At 40.3% G+C, this 13,728-nt stretch overlaps 1 protein-coding gene across 1 annotated transcript in view; it reads right to left on the bottom strand.

The window, feature by feature from the left end:
* KLHL4 (kelch like family member 4) overlaps positions 1-13,728 on the bottom strand; it is a 235,876-nt gene that overhangs the window by 27,890 nt on the left and 194,258 nt on the right. Inside the window, exons 5-6 of the mRNA XM_056809218.1 lie at positions 11,243-11,455; positions 2,504-2,690 (exon numbers count right to left, since the gene is read on the bottom strand). Of these exons, the coding sequence (XP_056665196.1) occupies positions 2,504-2,690; positions 11,243-11,455 (400 nt within the window). The remainder of the gene's footprint in view (positions 1-2,503; positions 2,691-11,242; positions 11,456-13,728) is intronic.

Raw genomic sequence — 13,728 nt, forward strand, 5'->3', positions numbered from 1 at the left:
TCCCCCCCCAAGGCAGGGCCTAGGTCTCTTTTAGACAGCTCTAATTGACAAAGAGGGTTTTCCTGACACCAAGGCTAAATTTTCCGCTTTGGAACTTCCACCCATTGTTCCCTGTCCTGCCCTTGAGTGGCCAGAGAGAGCAAGTCTAACCCACCTTCCACATGACGGCCCTCAGATACTTCACAGGACTTCCTGTTCTCTCCCCCTCACTCCTAACCCTCTTCATTCCAACCTCTGGGGCCAAACAGAGTCAACACAATTCCTTTGTTTCTGTGAGGGCCCTTAAAAGATTGAAAATGTCCATCATGCCCTACCCCTTCCTGGCCAAATCTTCTCCTTTCCAGGCTAAACATCCCCAGTCCCTTCATTCGATCCTCATGTGACAGACTCAAGACCCTTTGTCATTTTTATTTCCCTCCTCTGGATGCTCTCTAGTTTATCCATGGCCTTCCAAAAATGTGGCACCCAAATACAGTCTGATTAGGAGCTATCATTTCCTTATTCCTCTCAATACATCTTGACCTTACAGAAGCATTCTGGGTTGCTATATTATACAACTGACTAAAAGTGAGCTTTTGGTCCACTAGGACCTCCAGATCTTTTTCAGACAAACCACTGCCTCCTTCATGAATATCACCTACTTCACAGGGTTGTGCTGAAGATGAAATGCAATGACATCCATAAAGCATTCTGCAAATCTTAAAACACTATATAAATGCTAACAGAGCTGGGTACTAGACCTGTTATTTCAATGTGGTAAGGAAACTCCTACTCTCTATGCAGGTTGGCACCTTCTCTGCAACTCAGATAATCTGATCGCAGCCTCCTCTGGTGAACTGGTTACAGTCCCAGAGCCAGTATATGTCAAAGGTGGGACCTGAGGCTTCCTGGCCTTCTACACCATATGGCCCCTTGCTACTATTACTACTACTATTGTTCTCTTGTACTTAGAAAGTTGATTTTTAAAAATAAGTAGAAGATTTTAATGTATTCCTTTTCAACTTGGGCTTCTTAGCTTAAGCCTGTTAAGATCTTTTGGGTTCCTGACTCTGCCATCCAATGTGGTCTTTATGCTTCCTGGTTTGGTGCCCCTTGATCAGTGTGCCCTCTCTGCACACTCAAGAGAGAGAGAGTAAGGTAAGGGTGAAAGGGAGCTGGAAAAGAAGGGTGCTGAATTCAAATGCTCTCAACCTCTTTCCAACACTTTATCTTCCTTCAGATCTGAATTCTATAAGTATCTCAAAGCAGAGAGTGAGCAAGGGGCCTCAGTCATCTTCAGAGTAGGTAACTAGCTGGCATCATAGTGCATAGCATAGTAGGCCTGTAATCAGGAAGACCTGAGTTCAAATTCACACTAGCTATGTGGCCCTGGGCAAGTCACCTAACCTCTGTCTGCTTCAGTTTCCTTAATTGTAACTTTCTCAAAGCCTTTTAAAGGCTTCCATCTGAGGCCTGAGGACTAATCTCAAGAGACTTCTGAACCTTTTGGTTGCATCTTAGAACACCCTGGCACAACCGAAAGGCACCTGGCTGGACTTGGAGTCCAAGGGCCTGGGTTCAAATCCCAACCCTGCTACTATCTGTATAAATTGATCAAGCCACCTAACCTTCCTGGACTTCAATCTCCCCCCCCCCCCCCCCCATAAAACAAAGGGTTAGTGTAAGATCAGAGATTCTTCCACTTTGTGGTATTCTGAGCCCTTCTGGCAAACTGGTGAACCACTTCTCAAAATCAGGTTTTTAAATGCATAAAATGAAATGCTTTGCATTAGAAAGCAAATCAATGATAATGAAATACAATTATCAAATTATTTTTAAAATCCAAGTCCATAGCCCTGGAAAAAAAACCCTGGACTAGATGATCTATCTCAAAGATCCCTCCAAGTTCTAGAACAAAAATGGAACACTGACACCAAAGGCAAGTTTTTGCACTTTGGAAAATGTGCTTTAGGAATGTCTGGGTTAAAGTGCTTTCCAGAGAGAAATAAACACCAAGAAGAGAACAATTTGCATGATGACATCAGTGATAGAAAGGAGGACAAAAGAAACACAGTTGGTCAATGTGATCTTGAGAATGTAAGAAAGCTCCTCAAAACAGGGCAGGGACTGTTTCCTTTGACACAGCTTAGGTCCTTAAGGAATGCTGGCCCAGTGAATCCATGTAGGAACCAAGTCTGCTTCCTGAAGCCTGGCAGTGAAAAATGCCCCCTTCTCTCCGGCCAGGGCAGAGGAAGAGAGACTTGGATTGGATTTAGTTTATGGGTTCGACTTTGATACTTCAAGACAGGCCCACGTATTGGTCTATTTTTCTTAATGGTACTTCTTGATGCCAAGGGAAGGTTTGGGGCACATTGGGGGTGGATCATGGTGATGTCAAAAAACCCTTTGATCACCTTCCCCACCCCACCCAAGGCATTGTTCCTCAGGCTTCAATCAGGGTTTTGAGAGATTCACTTTCTTTTTCAATATGGTTTTCTCAAATGACTCAATTTGTCCCAGTTACCTTTGGTTGCATCCATGCCTCCCACTGCATATAGGGCCCCGACTGTAGATTTCCGTGGCTTGGTGCGAGGACTCTGCATCATGGACCTTCTCTCTGGCAAGAGATGATACTTCATAGCTTCCATCAGGAGCTTTTGACATTCCAGGTTTTGCACGAACATAGAATTGTTCTCAAGGTCGGCCAGCAGCTGAAAAACATTAATATGATGTGTGACCGTCTCTAAAATCCTGCTCAGATGTCTCCTTGGGCATCTCAAAGGATGTACCAATAGAGCAGAACCGAGGTGAAAGGCTTCTGGGATTTGTTCCTGGAAGTGGCCTGGCATCTCTAGACCTGCCTAGACAACTCTGAAGGGCTTTACTAACAGCAACTCATGAAGACTATCTACCATGGAAGTGTGAAGAGTTGCAATCTGTATCAGTGGACAGAGTATCCATGCATAGGAAATCCCAAATATCTTGAAGTATCAAAGTCGAACCCATAAATTAAAATAGAGCAGGACAAAAGCACCAGATTTAGAACTATCCGGCAGGAGGAGATGCAAGTTCTAGTTCTATCTCTGATAAAACTTTCTTCTTTTGGGGGCAACTTTATTTTCTTTTGCTAATTTTATCATACAACATATAAATCAGCACTGCAGTGATTGAAAAATACAAATGGCACCCACTTTAAATCCCAGGCCCTTGATTTCTATGAAATGTCTAGCAAATCACGTCCCTATTGTGGGTTTCCACTCGTTAAAATAAAAAGACTGAACTTCACCAGCCAATCTCTAACATCTCTTCCAGCCATAAAAGTTATACCATTCTCCAGCTCTAGGAAAGAAAATTATTTATTTATTGAAATGAGAGAGAAAATAGGGATAATGAGAAGAGCTGGCATTTAAAGCATTTATGGATGTGAGCTCAATCGATCATCCTGACAACCATTTTGGTAGCCGTTACTTCTTCTTTCACTCACTTTTCAACCCTTTGCAATTGAGCTTTTGACCTAATCACTAAATTTAAACTGCTCTCTCCAAAATCGCCAATGATCTCTTAATTGTGCCATCTAGTGTCCTTTTCTCAATGCCAATCCTTCCCAGACCTGACCCTGTTGACAATCCTCTGCTCCTGGATACTCTCTCCTCTCTGGGTTCTCTTAACTCTACTCTGTCCTGGTTCTCCTCTCTCCTGTGTGACAGTTCTTCAGTCTCTTAACTGTGCAAGCTCCCCAAGGTTCTGTCCTAAGCCCTCTTCCCTTCTCCCTCTACACTTTCTCTCTTGATGACCTCATAAACTCTCATGGGTTCTCCTATCATCTTTATACAGATGGCTCTCAAATATATATTCTATATAAATATAAAAATGTGTGTATGTACACACACACACACACACACACACACACCCATTACACACACAAGTCTCAGTCTCTCCCCGTGCCTCAGTCCTATATTACCAATTGTGCCAGAGACCTTGCAAATTCAGCACATCCAAAACTGAGCTCACTGTCTTTCCTTCCAAAGTCTCTCCTATTCCAAATTTATCAATTTCTGTTGAAGGCCTGCCATCCTGTCAGTGTCTTGGGTTTGTGACTTTGGCCTTCTCCTTGACTCCTCACTGTCACTCCACTTGTCTCTCACATCTGACACTTTCCACGGTCCAAGCCCTCATCACCTCTCCCCTAAGTTATTGCAATAGGCTGCTGATTGGTCCCCCTGCCTCAGGTGTCCCCTCATACCAGTCCATCCTACAGTTGACTGCCAGAATGATTTTCCTTCCATGCAAATATGACCATGTGATTCCTTTACTCAAACAACTCCAGCAGATCCCCATGGCTTCTAGGATAAATATCAACTCCTCTGTTTGACTTTTGAAGCTGTAAATACACCTGCCTCCAAGGCATCTTTCTAGTCTCTTTCCACATTCCTCACCCTCTCAAGCTCTGTGATCCAGCCAAATTGACCATCTGTCCATCCCTCTCTTCTGACAGCCTGTCTTCCACCTGAGTCTCTTTTCAGAGGCCATCCCCTGTGTCTGGAACATGTGCCCTTCTTCCCTGTCTCACCAAGCCCTCCTCTTCTTTAAGACACACTCGAAGAAGCCTCTTGTGTGACGCCTTTCCTGATCCTACCAATAGCTGCTAGTGCTCTCCCTCCCAAACTAGCTTGGATTTAACCCCTTTCTCTAATTCGTGTGTCTTGTACTCACTTTATATTTATATTCTGTGTGTGTGTGAGAAACGGGGGAAGGCGGGAGGAGGAGAGAGACAGAGATGGACAGAGAGACAGAGACAGAGAAAGGGAGAGGGGGGTGACAGAAGGGAGGGACAGAGAGAGAAAGAGAAAGGAAAGAGGGAGGGAGGGAGGGAGAGAGAGAGAGAGAGAGAGAGAGAGAGAGAGAGAGAGAGAGAGAGAGAGAGAGAGAGAGAGAGAGAGTTAAATATAATTATTGTCTCCCTCAGTAGGATGTCCTCTCCTTGAAGCCAAGATTGCTTCATTCACTTAACTTGTCATCTCAGCCCCAGGCTCTGTGACTGGTATGTATGAAGTGCCAAATAAAGGCTTCTGATTGACTTAGTGAGTGAATGAACAAGTTCCCCCAAAGGGTTTTGCTTTGCCCTCATGCGGGTCTATTGATTTATCCCAGGGGCCTTCCATTACAAAGGTCCTGGCCTTGGTCCTCTGGGGCAGAAAGACCCTCCCAGTCTCTGTTAACCCACACCTGTACTGTCCCAGGTTAGACCTTGCAAGCAAACAGGCATCTATATAGAATCAAATCAGGAACTAACTAAATAATAAATTAATAAGGTAAAACATGGAGCACTTAGCAATACAAAACATTACATTAACAGTCAGGTTTGTTTTCCATTTTAGCTGTAATTAATGTTTGTTGGGGAAGAAAAAAGAAATATTTGCTTTTTAACTTCTTTTTTTAACCTTCTGCCTTAGAAGCAATACTGTGTATTGATTCCAAGAGAGAAGAGCGGTAACAGCTAGACAATAGGGGTTAGATGACTTGCCCAGGGTCACACAGCTAGGAATTGTCTGAGACCAGATTTGAACCCAGGACCTCCCGTCTTTAGGTGTAGCTCTCAAACCACCGAGCAACCCAGCTGCCCCTCTATTTTTTAACTTCTTACAAGAGGTTTCTAGTCTACCAAGTCCTAGCCCCAGGATTCAGATGTGAACAGTGAATGATGGCTTAGGTTTACTGTGTATAGAGACATATGTATGCATATACAGGTACATATAATGTACACAGACATGTATAGAGGCACGTATAGATACACATACAGAGAGAGAAAACCCTCCTCTTTTGTATTCCTCATTCACACAGCTATGTAATTGTAAAATAAGGCTGCACTAGAATGTGTGCTGTAACACTGAGGAATTCATGAGAGTCAAGTTTGGAAGCATTTATTAAGCTCCGACTACGAACCACCCCAGAACTAAGCACTGGAATAAACTTCTACAACCCCACGGTCCTTCCTTCCTCTCAAGGATCTCAGAGTCCAGTGGGGTAGACAGCATGCCAACGACTGTATCCAAACAAAATATAGACTCTAAATGAAGAGTAATCTCAGGGAAGGCATTCGCATAAGGGGGGCAAGCTAGAAGGTGGGATGTTAGCTTTGACTTGAAAGAGTCCAGAGAATCTAGGATACACAGAGATGAGGAAGGAGAGCATTCCAGGTATGGAAAGTGGCCACGGAAAATGCCTGGAGTTGGGAAATGGATTGCTTATTGCAAGGAACAGTAAGGAGGCCAGTGTCACTGGATTGTAGAGTGGGTAAGAGAGACAGAGAGAGAGAGAGAGAGAGAGAGAGAGAGAGAGAGAGAGAGAGAGAGAGAGAGAGAGAGAGAGAGAGAGAGAGAGAGACAGAGAGAGATAGAGAGACACAGAGACAGAGAGACAGACAGAGAGGCTGGAAAGGTAGGAAGGGGCCAGGTTACAAAGAGTTTTAAAAGCCAAACAGAGGATTTTTTATTTGATTGGAGGGAGTGGCTTGCCCAGGGTCTACAGCTAGTAAGTGTTTGAGGCTAGATTTGAACTCAGATCTTCTTGATTCCAGATCTTGCTTAGGCTTGTATTTTAGCAAGGTCAACCTGAGAGTGAGTGAGAGTATTTTAAAATCTTCTCTAAAGGAAAAGATTTAATTGGTTGCTCTTCAGTGAGACCAAAAGAACATGCCATGACAATCAGCCCTCCATTAGGACAGAGCAATTCCTAAACTGGTCTAGGAAGAATTGTCATAACAGGTAACAGTGGATAACATAAACATAGAACTGGGAAGATTTGGGTTCAAATACACCTCAGATACTTTATTAACCATATGGCTTTAGGAAAGTTACATAGGTCCTCTGTGCCTCAGTTTCCTCAGCTGTAAAATGGATATAATAATAGCACCTCCTTTACAGGGTTGATGTGAGCATCACAAATACATGAGTTAACACAGAAAGTGCTTTACAGATCTTAAAGTGCTATATAAATTACTACTATCTAGGGTTCAAGCTTCCCCTGGGCCCCTTTGTTAAGACTGAATTGTTGTCCATTTTACTATTCCTCAGTACCTCACCTACATGGTAGGCAGCAGAAGGAAAAAAGAAACGGTATTCTAGGCCATCTGTTTTGTTGCCTCTGAAATTCTTGAGGAAGGAAACTGAAATTTGAGGATTCGCTGTGATTTCCTTCCTCCATGGTCCCTCTCTTTATCACTTCTGCATCTAAGTTACAGCTGAATGTAGGTGTTGAGGTAAACAATTCATAGGATCATAGAATCTAAGCATTAGAAGCAACTTTGAAGTCCAGTTACTATCTAAATAAGCTTCTCCTCTACAAGATATCTGCCAAGTGGTGATCTCATCCACCTTCTGTTCCATGACCTCTACAAAGTACAGGGTTAGGGAAGCGCCCTGGCAGCTTATCTGACATTTCAATAGCCTTAATCCTAGGATTTTCCCCTCATATCAATTCTAAATCTTTGCAGCTCACATCCCTGTCCCTAGTTATGCCCTTTAAAACTAGACCGAACAAATTTAATCCCTCATCCAGGTATCAACCCCTCAAATACTTAGAAGACGACTGCTGTGTCTCCTTAAATTTCATCTCCAAAATAAACATCTCTAGTTCCTTCCATATATCCTCACAGGGCATCTCAAGGCCCTTTAACTTCCCATGACCATCCTCTGAACTCTTTCTAGATTATTAATATTCTTCCTAAAATGTCATGCACAGAACCGAACACAGGGCTTTCGATGTAATCCAAGCAGGATAGGGTACTGAGCAATAGTAGTAATCTGCTACTACCTGAGACTTAGATACTTCTACACTTTTGACATATTTGTGATGTCACTGATATGGGTCCTCTCTCCAATAGTGCAGAGTAGAGCCTATTCATCTTCTTTTCATTGGGTGACCCTGGATCATGTCCTCAAATAAATCTTTTATAGGTTGTTGGACAACCATGTCAGGAGCTTTTCTCCAAATTTCCTGATGTTGGGTGGACATTAATGAGACATAGACTCTTCATCAGTTAAACCTCACTCTTTTTCTGCTCATATAGTTCTCTGATGTCATCCTATACACAACTTCTATATAATTCCCCAATGATGCTGTTTCAGCCTACTCACACCTACCATGAATCGCTCTACTGCCCTTTGGATGACTCATAACTTAAATTTTTCAGAGACTCTGGTATTCTATGACTCATTGCCATACAACTTCACTAAAAGAATAATGATATTAAAAACTATGGCCTTTCTTTCAGCTGGAAGCTTAGGGACATTAAAAGCATTGCACGATTACCAAGAAACAGTCCAGCTACCTTCCTCCTCTTATTCAATTCTGGAACTACTTCACTGTTCATCCACTGTGTCTATTAAAGATAGAATTATGCCAAAAAGATAGCCCATCTGAATATATATTTTAATCGTCTAGATAATGGGCTTTCTTCATCTACTTAGGGTTTTTAATGTGTATAGTTAAGCAGGACTCTTTTTTAAAACCCTTACCTTCCATCTTGGGATTGATTCTAAATATTGGTTCCAAGTTAGAAGAGTGGTAAGGGCTAGGCAATTGGGGCTAAGTGACTTTCCTAGGGTCATACAGCTAGGAAGTGTCTGAGGCTAGGTTTGAACTCAGGATCTCCCATACCTAGGCCTGGAACCACCTAGCTGGCCCAGGCTGACCTTTCTTGAGTGATTTTTATCTTAATTTAAGAAGAGCTTCAATAATCTGGCTATAGATGTCATAAGTAAAATGTAATCTGCAAGCAGGAGCATGTGGAACATCTCATCATCTATAGATAGATAGATAGATAGATAGATAGATAGATAGATAGATAGATAGGTAGATAGATAGATAGATTTTCCATTTTATTCTGAACTGGATATCCTCTGGGAGGGGTGGAAAATGCCTTTGGTGAGCATTTATTTCTGTTTTGTTTATCACTTTATATTAGTAATCAAAGGGTTGGGAAAGGAGTTATTACTACTTTTTAATCTTTCAAAAAATTTTGGATGATTTTTCCATGTGCACTGAAGACATCATGCTGGAGGAGAACCTCATTTTACTAACTCAAACACTCTCAGCTGAAGTCAAGAAACAATATGCACAGGGGGATATTTTATATTATATTCTCATTTAAAATTGACTTAATTTATTCTCTACAAATTATATTTTCTATAAGCTTTCAGTCAATGGGATTGTAAAGACTTGGTCTGTTGTAGAACAACATATATTAAAGCTTTTCGATTCTTTTCTTAGACCGTCATTATTAGTGCCCTTGTTGTGTGTGTATATAGCAGACTATTTGTATGAGAATTTTCTAGAGATGAAAAAGCAGGTCTATGGGGCAGCAGTTACTGATATCTCCCAGATTCCATCTTTTGTGTGTTTTGGTTTCCTCCCAACTTTCAGTCATCTTTATCTAGTCAACAAGCTTTTATTAAGCATCATCCTATGTGCCAGGCACTGTGCTAAGCACTAGTGATATAAAAAAAGTTAAAAGACAATCCTTACATTCTAGGAGCTTACGGTCTAATGGGGGGGGAGAACAACATGCAAACATCTACATATAAACACACTATATACAAGGTAAGTTGGAGATAACAGAGAAAAAGCACGAGCTTCCTATAGAAGGCAGGATTTTAGCTGAAACTTGAAGGATGCCAAGAGGCAGAGATGAGGAGGAAGAGCATTCTAGGCATAAGAGATAACCAGTGGAAATGCTCAGAAGTTAAATCAGTGACATTGAATAAGAGAGTATATAGAGGGAGGAGCCATGTAACATGCCAGAAGACTCCAAAAATTGGAAGGGGCCAAGTTGCAGAAGGCTTTCAAAACCAAACAGAGGATTTTTATTTGATAGAGAAACAACAAGGAATAACTGGAATTGGCTGAACTGGTTGGGGGGAGGGGTGACATTGTCCAACTTGTACTTTAGCAAGATCAATTGGTCAACTCAGTGAGGGCTGAACTTGAGTAGGGACAGACTTGAGTCAGGGAGACCAGCTAGCAAACTATTCCAATAGTCTTGATAATTGACTCCCATTTTTATTTAGTGACATTTTTACTTTCTCATGTAAGGGTCTATTATATAACTGTGACGTTAGAATCCAAATGTGGGAGTTCCACCATCACTAATAGATATGAGTTCATTATGGAAATCATTACAGATTATTTATGTTTTTCAGGTTTGTTGAATTTCCATTTTTTATCCTTAAATGATCTTGTCATCTAGCTTAAATGGGTCTCTTATCAAACTTTCCACACATTTATTTTTTCCTTCATTGCTACTTGCTATTCTATGAGATTGTACTGCTTATCCAACTACTCTATTACTAGATTTCCACCTCTAATACTCCTTAGTCCACTCCAAACCAGATTAAAATGCAATTGGGAAATGTCTGTCAAAATGCAACACAGATAACATTTATTTGTGATTTTCTAAATCATTAGCTGACAGGGATCCATTTCTATTTGAGTTTGACACCACTGTATTCTATATTGTCCCCTCCATAACATTTTACAAATACATTTATTTTGAATTTTAAACTTGGTTGCCTTTGGCTACCATATCTCGTTACTTGGCAAGAAGATCAAGAGTTTGCTAGCTGAGTCAGTTTTTAGGCTACCTGTGACAAGTAATTGATTTATAACAAGTAAATCTGCTTAAGTAACAGTGATGGTCTATGTTAACATCTGTTCTTTTAACCATTTCCCATTTGTTTTACTATTAACTGACTTAAAAATTAGGTCAGCTTAGAAGTACTTCAATTAAATACTATATCTTTTCATTTCTACTCTTTTCTCTAATTTGGTGTTAATTTTAATTTTTGTTTGTTCAAGCTGGTGGTCTATACATAGAGAAATGATAACTAAATGTTTCCTTCATCAGTAGTTATCTTTCTTCCTCTTAAAAGAAATCATTATGTCTTGTTTACTACATAAGTCTTAATGCATCTTAAGATTTAGTCAACTTTTCTAATTTCTATAGCATAGATGATTTATATGGATCTTGCAATCCATTAAGACTCCAAGATTTTTTCCAGAGAGCCTACCTTATACTTATAAAGTTGATTGTTTGAACCCAGATATAAGGCTCTAAATTTAGCCTTCTTAGATTTCATCTTATTAAAACCTAATCTATGTATTAATTCCCAGAAATCCTCCAAATAAAATTGAGATGATTAACAAGGATTTGAATTATTTCTAATTTTGGAATTATGACTTGAGTTACCCATGTAGGTTTCCTTACCTGTGGTGGAAGTAATGGCAGCCTAATTAAAGATAGAAGCATTCCCAGGTCTTCTTGTCTGTTCTGAAAATCATGCTGTACCCATATCATTAAAGCTTGAAATATAGCTTCTTCATCTGGTACATTAATGTCATCACTAGACAGGAGTTTTGCAATTTCATTCGCTGGAAGTAGGAGAAATTCCTGGTTGTTTGTCACCTCTACAAAGTGTTCCTGAAAAAGGATGTTATTTTAGTGAAACTAAACACATTTTAACTGCACATCAAAATAGTACATCTTAAAACATTTCATAGGATCAAGGCCCCGAGGCTGACTAAAAACTAATCCAACTTTAGAAGCAGGAAAATGAAGACAAAGGATGAACAAGATAAAAACCAATCTTGATGATCTGATCCATGGTGAACAAGTTTATATATGATTCATGGGTGGAATCTTCTCCTTCATAAGTATATCTGGAAGGTCCTTGAGGATACATCTTCCACCATCTGTCTTCCAGGCTCAACCACTCTTTGCATCATTTTTATATGTACCTGAGAAATGCTTGAGCTAGAAACCATGGGAACAGTTAGAGGGCAGAGTCTAAATCCAATGCCTTTAATATTTTCCAGAATGTTACAGTGGATCTTCATGAATAGTCACAGTCAGTTAAAAAACACTGATTAAGCATCTGCTACATGTGCCAGGCACTGGGGATAAAAATGCAAAAGACAATCCCTGCTTTTAATGGGCTCACCAGTCTAATTGGGAAAGACAACAATCCTGCCTATACAAAAATCTGCCTATAGGATAAACAGGAAACAATGAATAGAGGGCATTAGAATTAAGAGGGGCTAGGGAAAGTTGGAACTTAAGTGAATCCAGGAGGTGGAGATGAGGAGGGATAGTATTCCAGGAATAGAGGACAGCCAGAAAAAAAAGCCTGGATCTGAGAGATGGAGAATCTTGCTCATGGAACAGCCAGGAGGCCAGTGTCACTGGGTCAAAGAGTAGATTGGTAGGGAGTAAGGCATAAGAAGATTGAAAAGGTAGGAGGTGACTAGGTTATGAATGACTTTGAATACTTAACAGGATTCTGTATTTGATCCTGGAAGCAATAGGGAGCCACTGGAATTTACTGAACAGGAATGTGACATAGTTAGGCCTGTGCTTTAGAAAAACCATTTGGTGGTTGAATGAAGAATGGAATGGAGTAGGGAGAGAGCTGAGGCAAGGAGACCTGCCAGTAGAATACTGTAATAGTCCACACATGACATTGAATATTCCTGTAACCAGAAACAAAGCTATCCTTTGGAAGCCATGTTTTATGAATGAGCCTTTCATACATTTTGTCTCTGTCCCTACATCTATCCTCTATGCCTTTCCAGTTGTAGAACCTACTAGAGTTTGTGATCTACCGGTACAGATTTCAAAAGTCCATGGTCATGATGAACAGTGGCATGAATGTCCTATAGCTTTTGCTCTATAGTACCAGGCATACAACCTTCAACTTGTTCATAAAGAGTGTATAATGCAGAATTGGGAGATGGAGGAGGAATACTATTTGTGTTCCTCTATTACTCAGTCATTAAATATTTATTCAAGACTCAGGTCCTAAGAATTCAAGAAATGGGAATCCCAGGAATAAGGAAATATAACTAGGCATAGTGGGACATGAGAAGATTGAGTGTTACCACTAGTAGGCCTGTACTCTCTGTATAGTCTTTTGATGGATAAAAAGCTGTTCTATATACATTTTCCATAGAGGAAACAATGCACAAAGGGGCTAAGTTTCTTTCCTTATCACATGGTACTTCCTTTAAGAAAAAGGAAGTAATAAGGAGTTCAGATGCTAAAACAGTTAAAACATTAAAATCTTTATATAAGTGGAAGGAATCATTAATATTATTTTAATCTAATATTAAAATTGATAACTTTTGTTTGTACATAACGTATTGGGGGAGTACACTCTCTACCCCCCCTTCTCAATGACCCTACCCAGGGAACTTTTCCCACTAAGCTCTTGTAACAAAGAAAACTAATCAGCATGATGACCACATCTGACAACATATGCAACATTCTGCGCCCAAGGTCTTCCACTTCTCCAAGAAAAGGATGGAGGTACATTTTTGGAAGGTATTATTATTACTAAAGTGGTTTGTAATGCTAATTATCTTCCAGAAGCTTGAGCTGTGGAAGAGGGACTAGGTTCAACTAAGTCATATTAAATGAATAAATGAAGTTTGGATGCTTGTATATTAGCTGAAATAAAAATAATTTATTTGGTTCTAACTGCCCATTCATAATACCCCAAAATAAGAGATCACAGAGAATCCTTCCATTAAGTTTAAAGACTATGATGTGAAAAGCTTCTGCCCTGGGGTACAATTTTGCTTGTCATTTTGGGAGAAACCCTTCACTTGCTCTATCTTAAATACTTTTTTTGCCACTGTTATGGTTTCTACTCAGTTTTGTCTATCTAGCACATCGATTTCATGAAACCCATTCAA

The sequence above is a fragment of the Monodelphis domestica genome, chromosome X, assembly GCF_027887165.1.
Source record: "Monodelphis domestica isolate mMonDom1 chromosome X, mMonDom1.pri, whole genome shotgun sequence".
Taxonomy (NCBI): Eukaryota; Metazoa; Chordata; class Mammalia; order Didelphimorphia; family Didelphidae; genus Monodelphis; species Monodelphis domestica.